The sequence below is a fragment of the Acanthopagrus latus genome, chromosome 21 (genome assembly GCF_904848185.1).
Source record: "Acanthopagrus latus isolate v.2019 chromosome 21, fAcaLat1.1, whole genome shotgun sequence".
NCBI lineage: Eukaryota > Metazoa > Chordata > Actinopteri > Spariformes > Sparidae > Acanthopagrus > Acanthopagrus latus.
The window spans coordinates 1,581,971-1,596,272 of record NC_051059.1 but is presented as its reverse complement, the minus strand read 5'-3'; the positions used below and the strand labels follow the sequence as shown (position 1 = coordinate 1,596,272).

The 14,302-nt window shown below is 41.0% G+C and overlaps 1 protein-coding gene across 1 annotated transcript in view; it reads left to right on the top strand.

Annotated features, from left to right (window-relative positions):
- The window catches only part of LOC119011619 (potassium voltage-gated channel subfamily H member 6-like), a 51,353-nt gene that overhangs the window by 30,077 nt on the left and 6,974 nt on the right, over positions 1 to 14,302 (top strand). Inside the window, 11 exon segments of the mRNA XM_037084907.1 lie at positions 564 to 805; positions 2,496 to 2,695; positions 8,243 to 8,330; positions 10,207 to 10,371; positions 10,512 to 10,633; positions 10,800 to 10,871; positions 11,457 to 11,550; positions 12,532 to 12,640; positions 12,772 to 12,848; positions 12,892 to 12,951; positions 13,016 to 13,277. Of these exon segments, the coding sequence (XP_036940802.1) occupies positions 564 to 805; positions 2,496 to 2,695; positions 8,243 to 8,330; positions 10,207 to 10,371; positions 10,512 to 10,633; positions 10,800 to 10,871; positions 11,457 to 11,550; positions 12,532 to 12,640; positions 12,772 to 12,848; positions 12,892 to 12,951; positions 13,016 to 13,277 (1,491 nt within the window).

Genomic DNA, 14,302 nt, shown 5'->3' with positions numbered 1-14,302 from the left:
GTAGTTTGTATGTGTGTGCTAATCACTTCACGCCTGACTGCTTTAGTAACAAGGGCCAGAACAAAGCTGGCTTTGCCTCAACACTCAATACATTTACATGCACAGCTTAGTCGGATTATAGCCATAGTTCGACTATGCTACTCAATCAAACAACTGCAATTGTCTGAGTATACATGCTGGTGAGAAAATCGAATTATTGGCTAAAGCTTGTCATACCCCAGTTTGTTAGATGGCGCTGTAGTCATTTCAACTAGCGGAAATAGAGCCACCTCTGGCTGACCTCTTTATATCACCAGCAACAACAAACTCTGCCTCGGCATTTGTGAAAGATGGCCTACGAAGAGCAAGACAAAGCTACATCTTTGTACATTTCGTATGTGGTGTGCATGATTATTACACAAACTAGATGCACAATGGCGCTCTTGCTTGCGGTTATTACTGAGGAAAGATGCTGCCGCCGCCATCCTTCTACTTCCGGCTCACGGACCCGGGAAAAAACTCTTGAGTCTGCGCAGAACGCAAAAATCCAATCCAATCCATTTTTGTTTCTCTTTTGTCACCAGGTATGCCATAGGTAATGTGGAGCGGTCAACTTCTGCTGGGATTGGCTGGTTGGACAATCTGGGTGAGCAGCTGGGGAAGCCATACAATGACTCCGTCAGCAGGTCGGGTCCCTCCATTAGGGATAAATATGTCACAGCTCTGTACTTCACCTTCAGTAGTCTGACCAGCGTAGGCTTCGGGAACGTCTCCCCAAACACCAACTCTGAAAAGATCTTCTCCATCTGCGTCATGCTTATTGGTGGTGAGTTGTACAAAACAGCTGTCAGGACTTTGGCTATGTCAGAGGACTTGAGTGAAACCAAAGAGACAGCAGTTTATGAATCTCTTTAAACCTTTACCGGTCTGGTTGTCCGCTTTTGGGTCCTGCTAAAAATTTACCAACCAGCGCAAGATTTCTGCACAGAGCCTAAAGGATACTAAAGACAACCTCCATCCCAGCCAAACTATGCTCACCCTGTTGCCATCTGGAAAAGTATATAGAAGTATCAGACAGACTATGGAGCAGCTTCATTCCTCAGGCTATGAGACGCCTCAGTTCATCAATGCCCAATTGTCTAAAAATAGACTCAAACTTTTTTGTTTGTGAACAAATCAAAACAGTGATATAAGTAAATATTTTGTATAAACCAATGAAATGAAAGCAGGCTGTAAAAGCAAGCAATAAAAGTAAGCAATAGAAATGCATAAAAGGTATAGGTATAGGGAATATGTATATAAATGAGTGTACACACACACATACACACAGTAAACTGACATTAGATAACACATTAACCCAAAAGTCAGGCTCATTCAGTAATTATTGCAAGGTGAGGCAGCACATTTGCAAAATGTATACGTGTGACTGGTCACAGCTATCAGTGAAATGCAGCTCCACACTACTGTCACTTCTACAGACCACAGACGACGACCAGGTGGATTATGAGGCGTTTACTACACACTGCTCCCTCCTGCAACACAGCATACAGCACAGCAATGGCGTGTGAAAATTTGCGTCAGTCTCAGGATGATCACAGTGAAGTCCTCTTTTCTCTGTGAATTCAATAAACAATAAAATAAAATACACAAATCTTTTCATATAAGATAGAAACAAAAATTACATCCTGGTGTGATCGTATAGTGTTTGTTCCACACATGTAAGTAGAAAAAAACAAAACACATAATCCATTATGTGACATAAAATGGATTTTAAGAACACTTTCAACATTTACCATGAGGTAAGTATAAAAATACACTAAATTCAGAGCTAGATAAATGAATGTGAGCCTTTTAGCCGAACAAGTGGCAGCTCAGACAAAATATACAATAAAACATGATGAAAAGTAACAAGACAACATGCACATATTACCTGCAACACAGCATACAGTACACAATAGCATGTGAAAATTTCAGTCTCAGGATGAAATGAGGGGAAGCACTTAAGCTAGTTTAGCATCATTACAAGTTTCCAAAAAGTAGCTTTATCGCTTTTTTGACATCTACTCTGTTACATATGCTTAATAGGTAACATTGTTTACAGGTAGCTAACTTACCATGGTTTTACTGTGTGCACGTGTCCATATGAATATAATTTTATGAAGGGAACATTGCCAGCTAATGTGCACATTTTATAAATCTGATTATTTTTGGGGGGCACACATGATTTTAGTCTTTTGTACACATATAAACTTTTAGCAGATAATAAGAGCCCAGATCCTGACTAATGCAGCATGCTTGTATTATACTGTTTCCATAAGGAAATTTGTTCTCAGTGTTTAAGTGCAGTGTTTATGTGTAAGGAATTCTAAACAGAAGATAATTTTTTTCATGATTTCACGGATCAACACTGGACAGTCAACAATGGAACTCGATTGATTGTTCGTTGACTGTTGCTGGGTTTTACCGTTATGAAAAACAAGTAAATAATATGGTCTTTGTTTCTCTCCCCTCTCCAGCTCTAATGTATGCCAGTATCTTTGGTAATGTTTCGGCCATAATCCAGCGGCTGTACTCAGGTACAGCCAGATATCATGCCCAGATGATGAGAGTTCGAGAGTTCATCCGCTTCCACCAGATCCCTAACCCCCTGAGACAGCGACTGGAGGAGTACTTCCAACATGCATGGTCATACACTAATGGGACTGATATGAATGCTGTGAGTATTAGAGAGTTTCAAGTGAGCCAATACTGTCAGCCACATTTAAAGTTCTCACCTCTTGCACTCAGCCATTTCAACAGAATGTATAAGAAATGGGTCTTCAGTTCTCAATCGGTTCTCTTTCAAAAACAATATAGAAAATAAGTTTCTATATTATTTTTGAAAGAGAACTAATTATTTTCACAAGACGAATGGCCTTTGTGTTCACAGTTGCTATGTTAGCTAGTTATCTGTTTCCAACTTTTCTAAAGATGCTGAAATAATCAGTATTTTAGTGTTGAGGATGAGTTCAGGAGTCTCACAAACTGAGGAAAGACGCTGCTCTGTAGCCTGGTGGTATGGTAGGTATCATTTGTCAGATGGCAGCAGGGTGAACAGACTGTGGGTTGGGTGGGTGTTGGCTTTTAGTATCCTTTGGTCTCTGTGCAGACATCTCAACACTGATTATATTTTTGCCATTAGTATGGTGCTATTTTTACTATTATTATTTGCTTTGAAGTGCTATTTACACGTGTGTTAATGTTAGATTCTGTGGTTCTGTTTTGGGTGTCTAGGTTGGGTGATGTGGTTGGTTGGGGGGAAGGTTTCCCCTTCCTTTCTCCCTCTGTGTTTTCTACAACTCTTAAAAGGAAGAAGAAAGATGAAAAAATTGTGTCTGTTTTAAAAATTGTATACCTTTATTGTCACTGTACACCTGTACAATGAGATTTAAAAAAGCCAGCTCCAGTGGCAGTGCAAAAAAAACTGTTAAGAATAAACAATATATACAATATAAACATATGACATAAAGTAATAGTACGAAAAGGGGGGTAAGGTGCACAGTCCTGAGGAGTATGTACTTTACAAAATAAATACAGTGCTATATACAGGGAATATTACACATTGTATGGTATTGCACAGTAGGTAAGGTTTTTAACGGTAACAGTAGCTGAAGAGAGTCTGGGGGTTGGAGTGGTTGGACTATGAGATCAGTGCATGTGAGAGCTCAGAGTGGTTATTGCTTTTGGAAAGGAGTTGTTTTTGAGTCTGTTTTAACCCTAATGCACCTGTAGCGCCTCCCTGAGGGCAGGAGGGAAAGATGGTCTGACTGGCTGAGGTGGGGGAGGGGTGTGGCTCTGTACACGTGCTTAATGTTGGTGTGAACATTGTCCAGAGTGTTCTTCCCCTTAGTAGAACACTTGACATGCTGGTAAAACTTTGGGAGTACAGTCTTCAAGTTGGCCTATGATTTTGTATACAGCTTGCATTTGTATATTATCTAATGATTTGTGAAAAAATAACAAAAAAATCTGAATAACAGTACAATTCACAGGGAGTGTTAAGGAAATGGAGGTTAACAGGGGCCTCAATCATTGGCTGTTGGAAACACTCATCATTGGGTTTGAATGCTGGAGGCATAACATACTGTATGTTCTTCTACAATTCTTCCTGGCCTGTTTTTTATAGCTGCTAACTCATTCAACATTTTTCAGTGAAGAAACATCATTCAGACATCAAAAGTTTCATTTAATTAGGACCTTTATTGTTCAGAATTTTGATACCCTTTATGTTTTGAGAAATTTTCAGAGTTTTTTGGACAGAAGCTGCCATTAAAGTGAGTATTGAATTATTCAGTACCCGTGGAGTAGCTGGGCAGTGTGTTGTAGGTGTATATGACCCACAAGAGATGCTGGGACCAGGAAGATGGGTTTCTTGAGACCATGCAGTGACTCGTATTTCCATTTCCTGGTTCTTCCATTCAGTCTGGCCATTGGACTGGCGGATAGACTGATCGTAGCCCCAAGCTGCTCATCACAAGTCCTTTGGAGCCTTGGATGATAGGTGAGGTGTGGGCTGATTGGATGACATCGCACCTCAGGGTTTGGAAAACAAATAAACAGTTAGGAGCACTAGGAGCAAGCACTAGGTCCTGGTAGACCCTCGGTGGCTGATCTCAGCTGCTCTGTGACCACCCAAATCAAGACAGTGACTTCACAGGGAATTAGGATGATCAAGTCCAACCCAGTGGTGGTCTTCTTCTATCAGTCTTCAGAGTTCAGTCTTTTGGCAGTGAATATTTCAGGTTCTTGTGGTCCGTCCAAATCATTGAACCAGTGACACCACCACTCCAAGGCCAATTTGATGGTAAACAGTTCCCTGGTGCCGATATCACAATTCCTCTCTGCAGGGGACAGGCGTCAGAAAAAGGTGCAGCAGTGGAGCTTCTGATCGATGGTCATCCTTTGTGATAGGGCTGCCCCCACCTCCACATTGGAAGCACCCAACTCCACCCAGAACTGATATCAGGATCAGGAGTCCAGAGGGATGGAACTTTGGAGGAGGTAAGAGCAGTGATGGGAGCAGCGCTGGAGCTGTAATTGCAGATGAAGCGGCGATAGAAGTTGGTGAATCCAAGGAACCTCTGTTGCCGCTTGCAGGAGTCGGGAACAGACCAAGAGCTGACTGCGATACTTTCACTGGATCCATCTGTATGTTGCCTTGAGCCACGATGTACCCCAAGAAGGAGACAGATGGGGCTTGAAATTCACACTCCTTGGCTTTCACGAAGAGGGAGTTCTCCAGGAGGCACTCAAGGGCAGCTTGGATGTGGTGAACATGCTCGTCGAGGGATTTTGAGAAGATTATGTCGCTCAAAATGTCATTGACCAAGGCTTGGAATACTGCTGTACTGCCGTACATTTGTGAGACTGAAAGGCATCACCAGATACTCATAATGTTCTGAGGGGTGCTGTAGGCGGTTTTCCACTTGTCCACTTCCTGGATCCAGTCAAGGTGATAGGTGCTGCAGAGGTTTGTGAAGATAGTGGATCTCTGCAATAGCTCAAAAGTAGAGGAGATGACAAGAAGGGGGCAGCAGTTCTTAACCGTAATGTTGTTGAATCCCCTGTCATCAATGCAGGGCCTCAGAGTCTGTCCCTCTTCGCCACGAAGAAAAACGCTACCCCCACAAGAGAACAGGAAGGGTGGATGATGCGAGCAGCAGAGAGTCATTAATATAAATCTGCATGACCCAGCTTTCTGAAGCAGACAGGGAGTACAGACATCACTTAGGGGGAGATGTGCTGGGCTGCAGGTTGATGGCGCAGTCATCTGGGCAATGAGGAGGTAAGGTCAAAGCTCTAGCCTTACTGAAGTTATGGTACACTGAAGGAATCCCCACCACATCTTTAGTCGACCTGGACACGTGCAGAGGAGTGACAGCCTGTTGGAGACAAACCTGGTGACAGGAAGAGCTCCACCCAAGGACGCTGCCTGTGGTCCAGTCAAGGTGGGGGTTATGGCACTGCAGCCAAGGATACCCAAGGATCATGGGAATACATGGAAACTTATTGCCAGACAGGAGCATGTGGACCAGAACAGTCTGATGACTGACGGTCCCCAGAAGATGTCCGTCCAAGGCTTTAACTGCAAATGGACAGGAGAGAGAAACATGACCTATCCTATCCCTAGCTGTAAGGCAAGTCCCTCGTCCATGATGTTGGCATCAGCCCCAGAGTCTATGAAGGTGGATAGGGAGTGGAGGGAACCAGGAGGGAAAGCTTGAGGTGGAAAAGGGGCCTTTGGTTTGGAGAGGGTTGTGTGGAGGTATGGCTCACCATATCCATTTACCGGACAGTGGGAGACAAAATGGCTGGCCTGGCCACAGCACATGCAGAGATTTGCCTGTCGCCGATGCTCCCACTCCTTCAGAGTGAGGCTGGTGCTAAATTGGATGGATTTCTGTGACATATACGCAGAAAAACAGAGATACAATATATGTATATAAAGTATATATTTTCCAACATTTTAACTATTCAGCTATTATCTTTTTGTTTATTCTTACAGCAGCAAACTCCATTTAAATATTTCAGTGTACCCAATCATTGATATAGTGTGAGATTTATTCAAATTTCAGTTCCATTCAGAGTATCTGACTCATTGTAACTGTAACATCTCTTCATGCAACTCATACTGCCTCTCGACAAAAATTCAAACAGCATTGCAGTTTTGCTCCCAGCTTCGGTGTATTTTTCTTCCTTCATTCTCACCCCTATATTATGACTGTTCATACTCATTCAGATGTGCTTTTCAAATATGTTAAAGCTTTAGATTTCAACAAACCTTAAAGTATTCAATTTATTATTATTGTTGTTGCTCATTCTATTTATCAAATTTTCGCCTTGTGTAAAAGTGCTTTACTTGTATATATTATATTTCGGATATGTATAATTCTTTATAACACGGTTGGCGTTCTGTGGACAACAAAGGAAGAATTTCATTGCATAATTGAGAACATGTTTCTTTACTGTGCATATGACAGTAAACACTTTGGATCATTAATCTTGAATATATTCTTGACATTGCTGAAAGTTTTTATAGCCAGCAATGCATATTTGGCATCAGCTTTTCAACAGCCAGAATCCACAACCTCAAGTTCTTCAGAACGTGCTTTCTCTAGGTTATATAGCCATCATTTTTCTCAGTAGTGAAGTGTAAGAGTGAACAGATATTGAAAACTGGTCATGTAGTGTGGAACAGTGTATTGTCCAACTTTTAAGTAACTTAAGGTGGAATTTAAGAAAGAATCCTGATAAGAAATAGACTAAATTGCTAGACACCCACTGAATAGTTACATTCAAAAGTCTGTTTATTGTCACACTGGGGTTTAAAGGGGAAAGCTAAGGAAATAGGAGGTGGACCCAAGACAAGAGGCAGGAGTGAGGGAGAACAAAGGGTGAGCTTTTATTAAAACAAAAGCTGATGGCAACAAAAAACAGAAAGGAGCATGAAACGAAAATGAAACTAGGACAAAAAACCAAAGTAGCAACACAACAGCAAGACAAAGTAGCAAAATAAAACAGTTCAAAGTGCAAAGAAAAAGGCAAAGTACAAAACAAATATGGGAAAACCAGAACTCACAATCCAAAAAAACAACAACAAAAAAAACATACCACTGGGGAACTATCACACCGACAGAAACAGACGCAGACAGAAGCAGGAACAGAGGCAATGAACTGACAAAAACAAGAGGGGAAGCAGAGACTAAGTACACAGACACTAACAATGAGACAAGGAACAGGTGAGGAGAAATAGGAGGGAAGAGGCCAGGTGAGGTAACGAGGGGGGGAAGCACAGAGGAGAAGACACTGACAGACAGAGGGAGACAAACTGCAACAAGGGGAATACTTAAGAGACACTTAAATGACACAATGGAAAATCAAAACATAAGACACAATAGGACACAACACAAAGACATCGAATGGAGAGCCATGACATTTAGAGGCAAACAAACTGTGTTACAGCATAGATAACTATGATATAGATGCTACAGCAGAAGATTCCCATTGAGGTGCTGCATTTTATTGAAGCTGCATCTAGTACAGTCATTCAGATGGTCAAAACAAGTCATAAGCAGGTGTGGCATATACGCAGGCCCAGTTTCAATGGACATTTTTTCACCAGCTAATTACCATGATGAAATGCTCACTGGTGAATTTCTATTTGCTACTTGTAGATAAGGTATTAACGGCCCTCCTTTTGTGTCCTTCTTCTGCACCTATCCAGGTTTTAAAAGGTTTCCCCGAGTGTCTCCAAGCCGATATTTGTCTCCACTTAAACAGGTCACTGCTGCAGAACTGTAAAGCTTTCAAAGGTAATACTATTTTACATCACACATGAAAGTGGATGTTTCATCAACATAAGTAGACATAATTAATTTATGGTGATGCAAAGTAAATACCTTTACTCAACTACTGTACTAAATACAAAGTCATATAATATGCACAAACAAACTCAAGGGAACCAGAAGATAGCGGCAAAGGGCAGAGCAAGTCCAAGGGGCAACCAGCAGGTCTTGACATATGACAGAAGACTCTTGGAGGTCGGGCTGGAGGCTGCTGGTGTTTGGCAGAAGCCCTCTGGAGGCTGGAAAGGAGTCAGTCAGGTCGAAGTATGGGAACCATAGGCAGACGTTATTAATGACAGACTTGAAAAGCAAATTCATTTAGCTTTCCCCTCTTCAAGCTTTTAAGCTGTTAGCATGCATAACATGGCTGGGAAAACGAGAATGAAGTTAGTCAGTCGGTGCATTTCTCGACCTGTGCGTACAGTATGTGAACGCACTCTTGCTGTTTCGAAATATTCCTTGTATTTCCATCCTTGTTGTACTTGTGGCAACAAGTATTGTCCTCATCAACAATGTCCTCATGGCTTGCTGCCTGACCCTGCCCATTGCATAGATGGCTTATGAGAAAGACAAAACTCTCCTGGATAGGAGCTGCAAATTTTTATGATCTTAATTTCTCCAATTACAATTATAGATTGTTGCTGTTCCCTCCTGACTTTTACTCCTGGAACAGTGCTTTCTCATATGATGGCAGTAAGAATCATGGTTAACATAGATCAATGTCTTTCAGTCCTGGTCCTGGGACCCCCTGCATGTTTTAGATGTTTCCCTTCCCAGCAAACCTGGTTCAACAGAATGTCAGTCTTCAGCTGAGCCTGGTGTCAAGCTGATCATTTGAATCATGTGTCTTGGTGCAGGGAACCTTCTAAAACATGCAAGGCAAAGGGCCACCAGGGGAAGGATTGAAAAACAATGGCATAGATGCACCTCTTGCATCAGTTATCAGAACCAGAGCGTATCTCTTCATTGAAAGAAGAACAAAGAACAGCACTGAAATCTTTTCAATGCTAAAAATGCTTTCAATCATCTCCTGGCTTGTTCTGATTGTTTGACATTGCCAGTTATAGACTGTGATAGACAGATGGTTCATCCAGTCACCTGCCAAGCATTTTTTTTTAAAAAGTACCTGCCTTTTTTGAAATACAGTTTCAAATGATGACTTCTCAGATGATTCTGTGTAGAAAATGGACTGTTGCTTCAGGTTTTTGCTCATCAGTGCCCTCTAAATCACTATTGAGCCTTCCCTGCCGCTGGACAAGAGATGAAATGGCTGGTATGGCCACAGTACATGTGCCAGTTCTTCTCCTTCCTCCTTGAACTAAGTTATACAGAATTCAAGGCGAGGCTTGGGCGGGAGTGACTACCGCTGGAGCCTGCAGAGATATGGAGACCTGCTGCATTTACTCAGCACTTGCTTTTCAGCAGGAATCTTTTGGAGGCCCCCCACAATGGAAGTTGGTTGAACCTCGAAGAAGGAGGTGCCTGCAGTGAAGTATATAGAAATTACATTTGCCTCATCACTGCTTGGTTGTTAAGGCAATATTTCTAAGCAGACATTGTAAACCTGGATGAATAAAGCAAAAACTTCATGAAAGCATTAAAGACGCAGCATTTTGCTATGGTCTTACCTGCCCCTCATTTACTTCCAACAAAAATATTGTATTCCATTCAATGGAGACCAGTGAAATCAACACATTACACAGTTTTATTATACACCTTTAGTAAAGCAGCTGTCATTTAAACATGTCATTGCCTGTCAAATATATATGCTAGTCCAACAAAAGCACTGGAACATTGCTCTTGTAGCACAAGACCTACATGTTGTATTTCTTATGATGTCTAGGATCCACTAAGGGCTGTCTGAGGGCCCTAGCAATGAGGTTTAAGACGACCCATGCACCTCCTGGTGACACGCTAGTCCATGCTGGAGACCTGATATCAGCTCTGTACTTCATCTCCAGAGGATCCATAGAGATTCTGAAAGGAGACGTGGTGGTAGCTATACTTGGTACGTTTTCATTTGAGCCATATGATCCAACTCCAATGTTACAGTTACATTTGTAACCATTTCCTTGGCTGAGCACATTTTAGAAATGAACACATCAAGATTGTTTTTTCATATCATGACAATAATTTATTCTCTTCCAGGAAAGAATGATATCTTTGGGGAACCCATTGATCTGTATGTTCTGCCAGGAAAATCCAGAGCTGATGTCAGAGCTCTGACCTACTGTGAACTGCACACGATACACAGGGAGGATATGCTGGAGGTATCATGTGATTGTCTTTTGTTTATGCATGGACACAGAGCAAATAAATATGAATAGCTGAATAGCGGACTGACGGACGGACGAATGGACAGGCAGGCAGGCAGAGAGACGGATGGACAGATATTTAAAATTGACTCACACAATTTCCTGTTATTTGTGTTTGCAGGTCCTGGACATGTATCCTGAATTTTGTGAATATTTCTGGTCCAACTTGGAGATCACCTTTAATCTCAGAGATGTATGTTATGCATGTTGCAACTCTTCTGTTTATTGAAACTAGGTAGCTTCCAATTGCAATCAGGGAGTTGCACAGGATTCTGTGAAAGTGTTGGGCGTGAACCAAAGGATAGCTGACTAACTGATCAGCCATTTCACTAATAGCGCGTGTGGTAGTGGGAGTGGCCTGTAACAAACAAGTGTACAACTCGTAAACAGATATACATTACATGATTGGCTTTGTTGAAAGCCTAGCACGTGCGCACGTGCGCACATACACACAAACACACAAACACACGCACATCCACATGGATGAATGTGTATGGATGAATGAACATGTTGATGCCTGCATGTTGCAGCCATTGTGAATGTGCACTTTTTTATATACATATAATTAATTACTTTTCAACAGAAAAACTTTAACAACAACAATATATATATATATATATATATATATATATATATATATATATATATATATATATATATATATATATATATATATATAAACATCGCATGTATGACCATGAATCGCAACTTTATCTATAGGCATGATTCTTTATTTCATTACCATTGCAAATTCTTCCCGCTTTCTCCTTGTTTGCAGGTAAATAATGAAGCTGTTGGTTTCCTAAATGGAGAAGTCTCTGAGTGTGAAGGATTCAGTAAAGCATTGAGGAAACGCAAACATTCTTCCACAGGTAGCACTTCATAAATAAAATAGCTTGTGAGGACATATTGTACCTGCCAAGAGGTACTGCAGTCAGGGTGGATCAGATTTAAGAGATGACTTGCCATTTTTAATAAGAAGGAATAGAATGTTTGGCTGTTTTAAGGATTGAAAAAAGCTATACAGTGGCCAAGAGTCTATTCACTTAATAATAATAATTATAATTATAATAATAATTAATGCTAACAACATACTCCCGGTAAGCTAATGAGCTAACAAACATGTACGTTACACATCAAGTAGAAATATCTTAAGCTGCTTACAGAGTTTCCTGATATGGACTCACAAGTAAAAAATCTGAGACATCAGCCACACACTTGTTGCATAAACTCTTCACAGTCAGACAAGTCACAAAACTTAGCTCAAGCGCTTACTTCCTGTACTGCACACCTGTCCATCAACCACCTCAACCAATGGCTGATCAATATTACTCTTGTTCTCAAATACCACATTCTTTTACAACCATGAACTCTTTTTAAATAATGTATCCTGAGGTAACATTTAACATTTTCTGTATGTTTTTCACATCTACACACCATTTTATTAATCTTATTACAATGTAGGGTCATTTTGACCTGGTTACACTTCTAATCATTATTATTATAGCCTTTCAGCAGATTCTCTTTAGTATGCCACCCTGAGATTACACTGCACAAATTTAATATGAGCATGTAAAAAATAAATCTTGAATTTTAATCTTTTTTAACATTTAACATTTTGAAATACATTTACTTTGTTGCCTAATGGATGCATAATGATTTGACTCAAAGTGACTTGATTGCTTTAGCCATGGCTTAAGATTTACTTCAGCACACCTTAAATGTCTCTTTTGTGTTGGTTGCGTCAGTATTTGTTTTTGTTCATCATTGTTTGTATTCATTAGTCTCAGGTACGTAGTTTTCATGAACCTTGGTAATTTCTTCTTTAAAAACTGTTTGTGGATATTCATCAGGTGACAGCATCTCAGCGACGAGACAGAGCGCTGCCTACAGATGTAGACGTAAACACAGTAACTGGGAGCAGAATGACGGCCACAACAAAAATGATCATAAACATACAATGTAATTCTGTTTATTTATTTCCTCTGCTATATATATATATATATATATATATATATATAAACGTAATCAATATCAGATTGGTCTATACTTTCCCCATGACAAACAAGCCTCTCAACTAAGTGCTTCTCTAGATATGGCCATGTGTTCTCCAGTGAGGATGAAGGGGAGGATACAGAAGTAACCAGGCCTGCTTACACCTCCATGATTCATTCTGCTGCCATGACGAGAGATAAGACCTGCAAACCTTTAACAGGCAGGTGTAAAGATGCATTCAAGGCACATGAGATAAATGAGACAAAAAAAAGAAACTAGTATTGTTACTAGAATGGTGTTGACAGTTGTCTGTGTCTCACTGTCTTTCTGTATGTTGACCAGATGCAGTCTCAGGGGTATCCGACATCTTTTCATTCTGGGGCTCAGAGAGTCGAGAGGGGCAGAGATACCAGGAGGTGCCCTGCTCCCACAGCCTGCCTGACCCTCTTCCTCAGTCTGCCTCCCAGCAGCTCCCAGAAGTTCCCTCGTCTTCTCACTGTCCCTCTAGCCCTCCTAATCTCCATCCTCCTCTACCTGTTTTGTCTTGGAGGCAGAAGGTGGCATTAGAGAAAAGGCTGGAGGTACTGCAGGGAGACATTACCAGGTAGGTGACAACCTTTTATTGGGGTCTTTATCAGTAGCGGTGATGACTTTACATTAATTTCGGATTTTAAGTCAAATAAAACAATACCAAAAAAAAAAAAGGTTGCTTAAAGTCAAAACTCCAGTCAAAAATGTGTTTTTCTTCTTGTTCCTACAGCTGAATATTTGAGCTTAACTGTGTAGAGCAGTGGTCCTCTGGTTGGGTGTCGGTAGATTTGTGCACTAGAAAACAACGCGAACCACGGCTGGCTTGATCGCAGTAGGGAGTTGCTGTAATAACTGCTCATTGCTAGGACAGGAGCTAAAGTATAGAAACACAAATTGTCATGTTTGCCAGCTGACATGTCCACTTTTACAAAACGGTGCAAGCGAGACCCACCGCTGAACAGTCGTTAGCCTGCTAGTTAGCAGGAGACCCGTCTGTCACCTAACCCTCTCTCTGCTGCTGTTAGTTTAGCATGTGCTGAATCCGCCCTCTCCTCTGATTGGCTGTGGGATCAGTCGATCTCAGATCAGCACCTGCCTTTTCCAGCATAGACTGAATGCACAGATAGTTTTGCACCACATATCTCAGTGGAGGCAGGATTTGTGATTTGTAGTTGAAGGAAACAGAATCTGTGACTTGTGGGGAAGATTTGTGCACTTGTACTTATCGATTTGTGTTTTTGTTTTAAAAGAACACACATATTTTCGTGAGAAATTATTTTACATACATTGAACATTTATTGCACAAAATCACATTCATTTTTGCACATATTCAAATTTTGTCCACAACTTCACATGGTGTGATACAGGTGCACAAATATGTTTTGCACCAGATATACTACAACAATTGGAGCAAAAATGTGAGCGTGTCAGTTTTTAAATTACATAATTACATCACCATCAGTAAACTGGATGCTGTTTACTAATGGTTTACTGTTTATACAATAGTGGAAGGAGACAAAGACATGGAGAGTTAAAGTTTTTTGCTCTGACTCACAGCACATAATCACTGCCATTCACTGGTGATTTGCATAATATCCT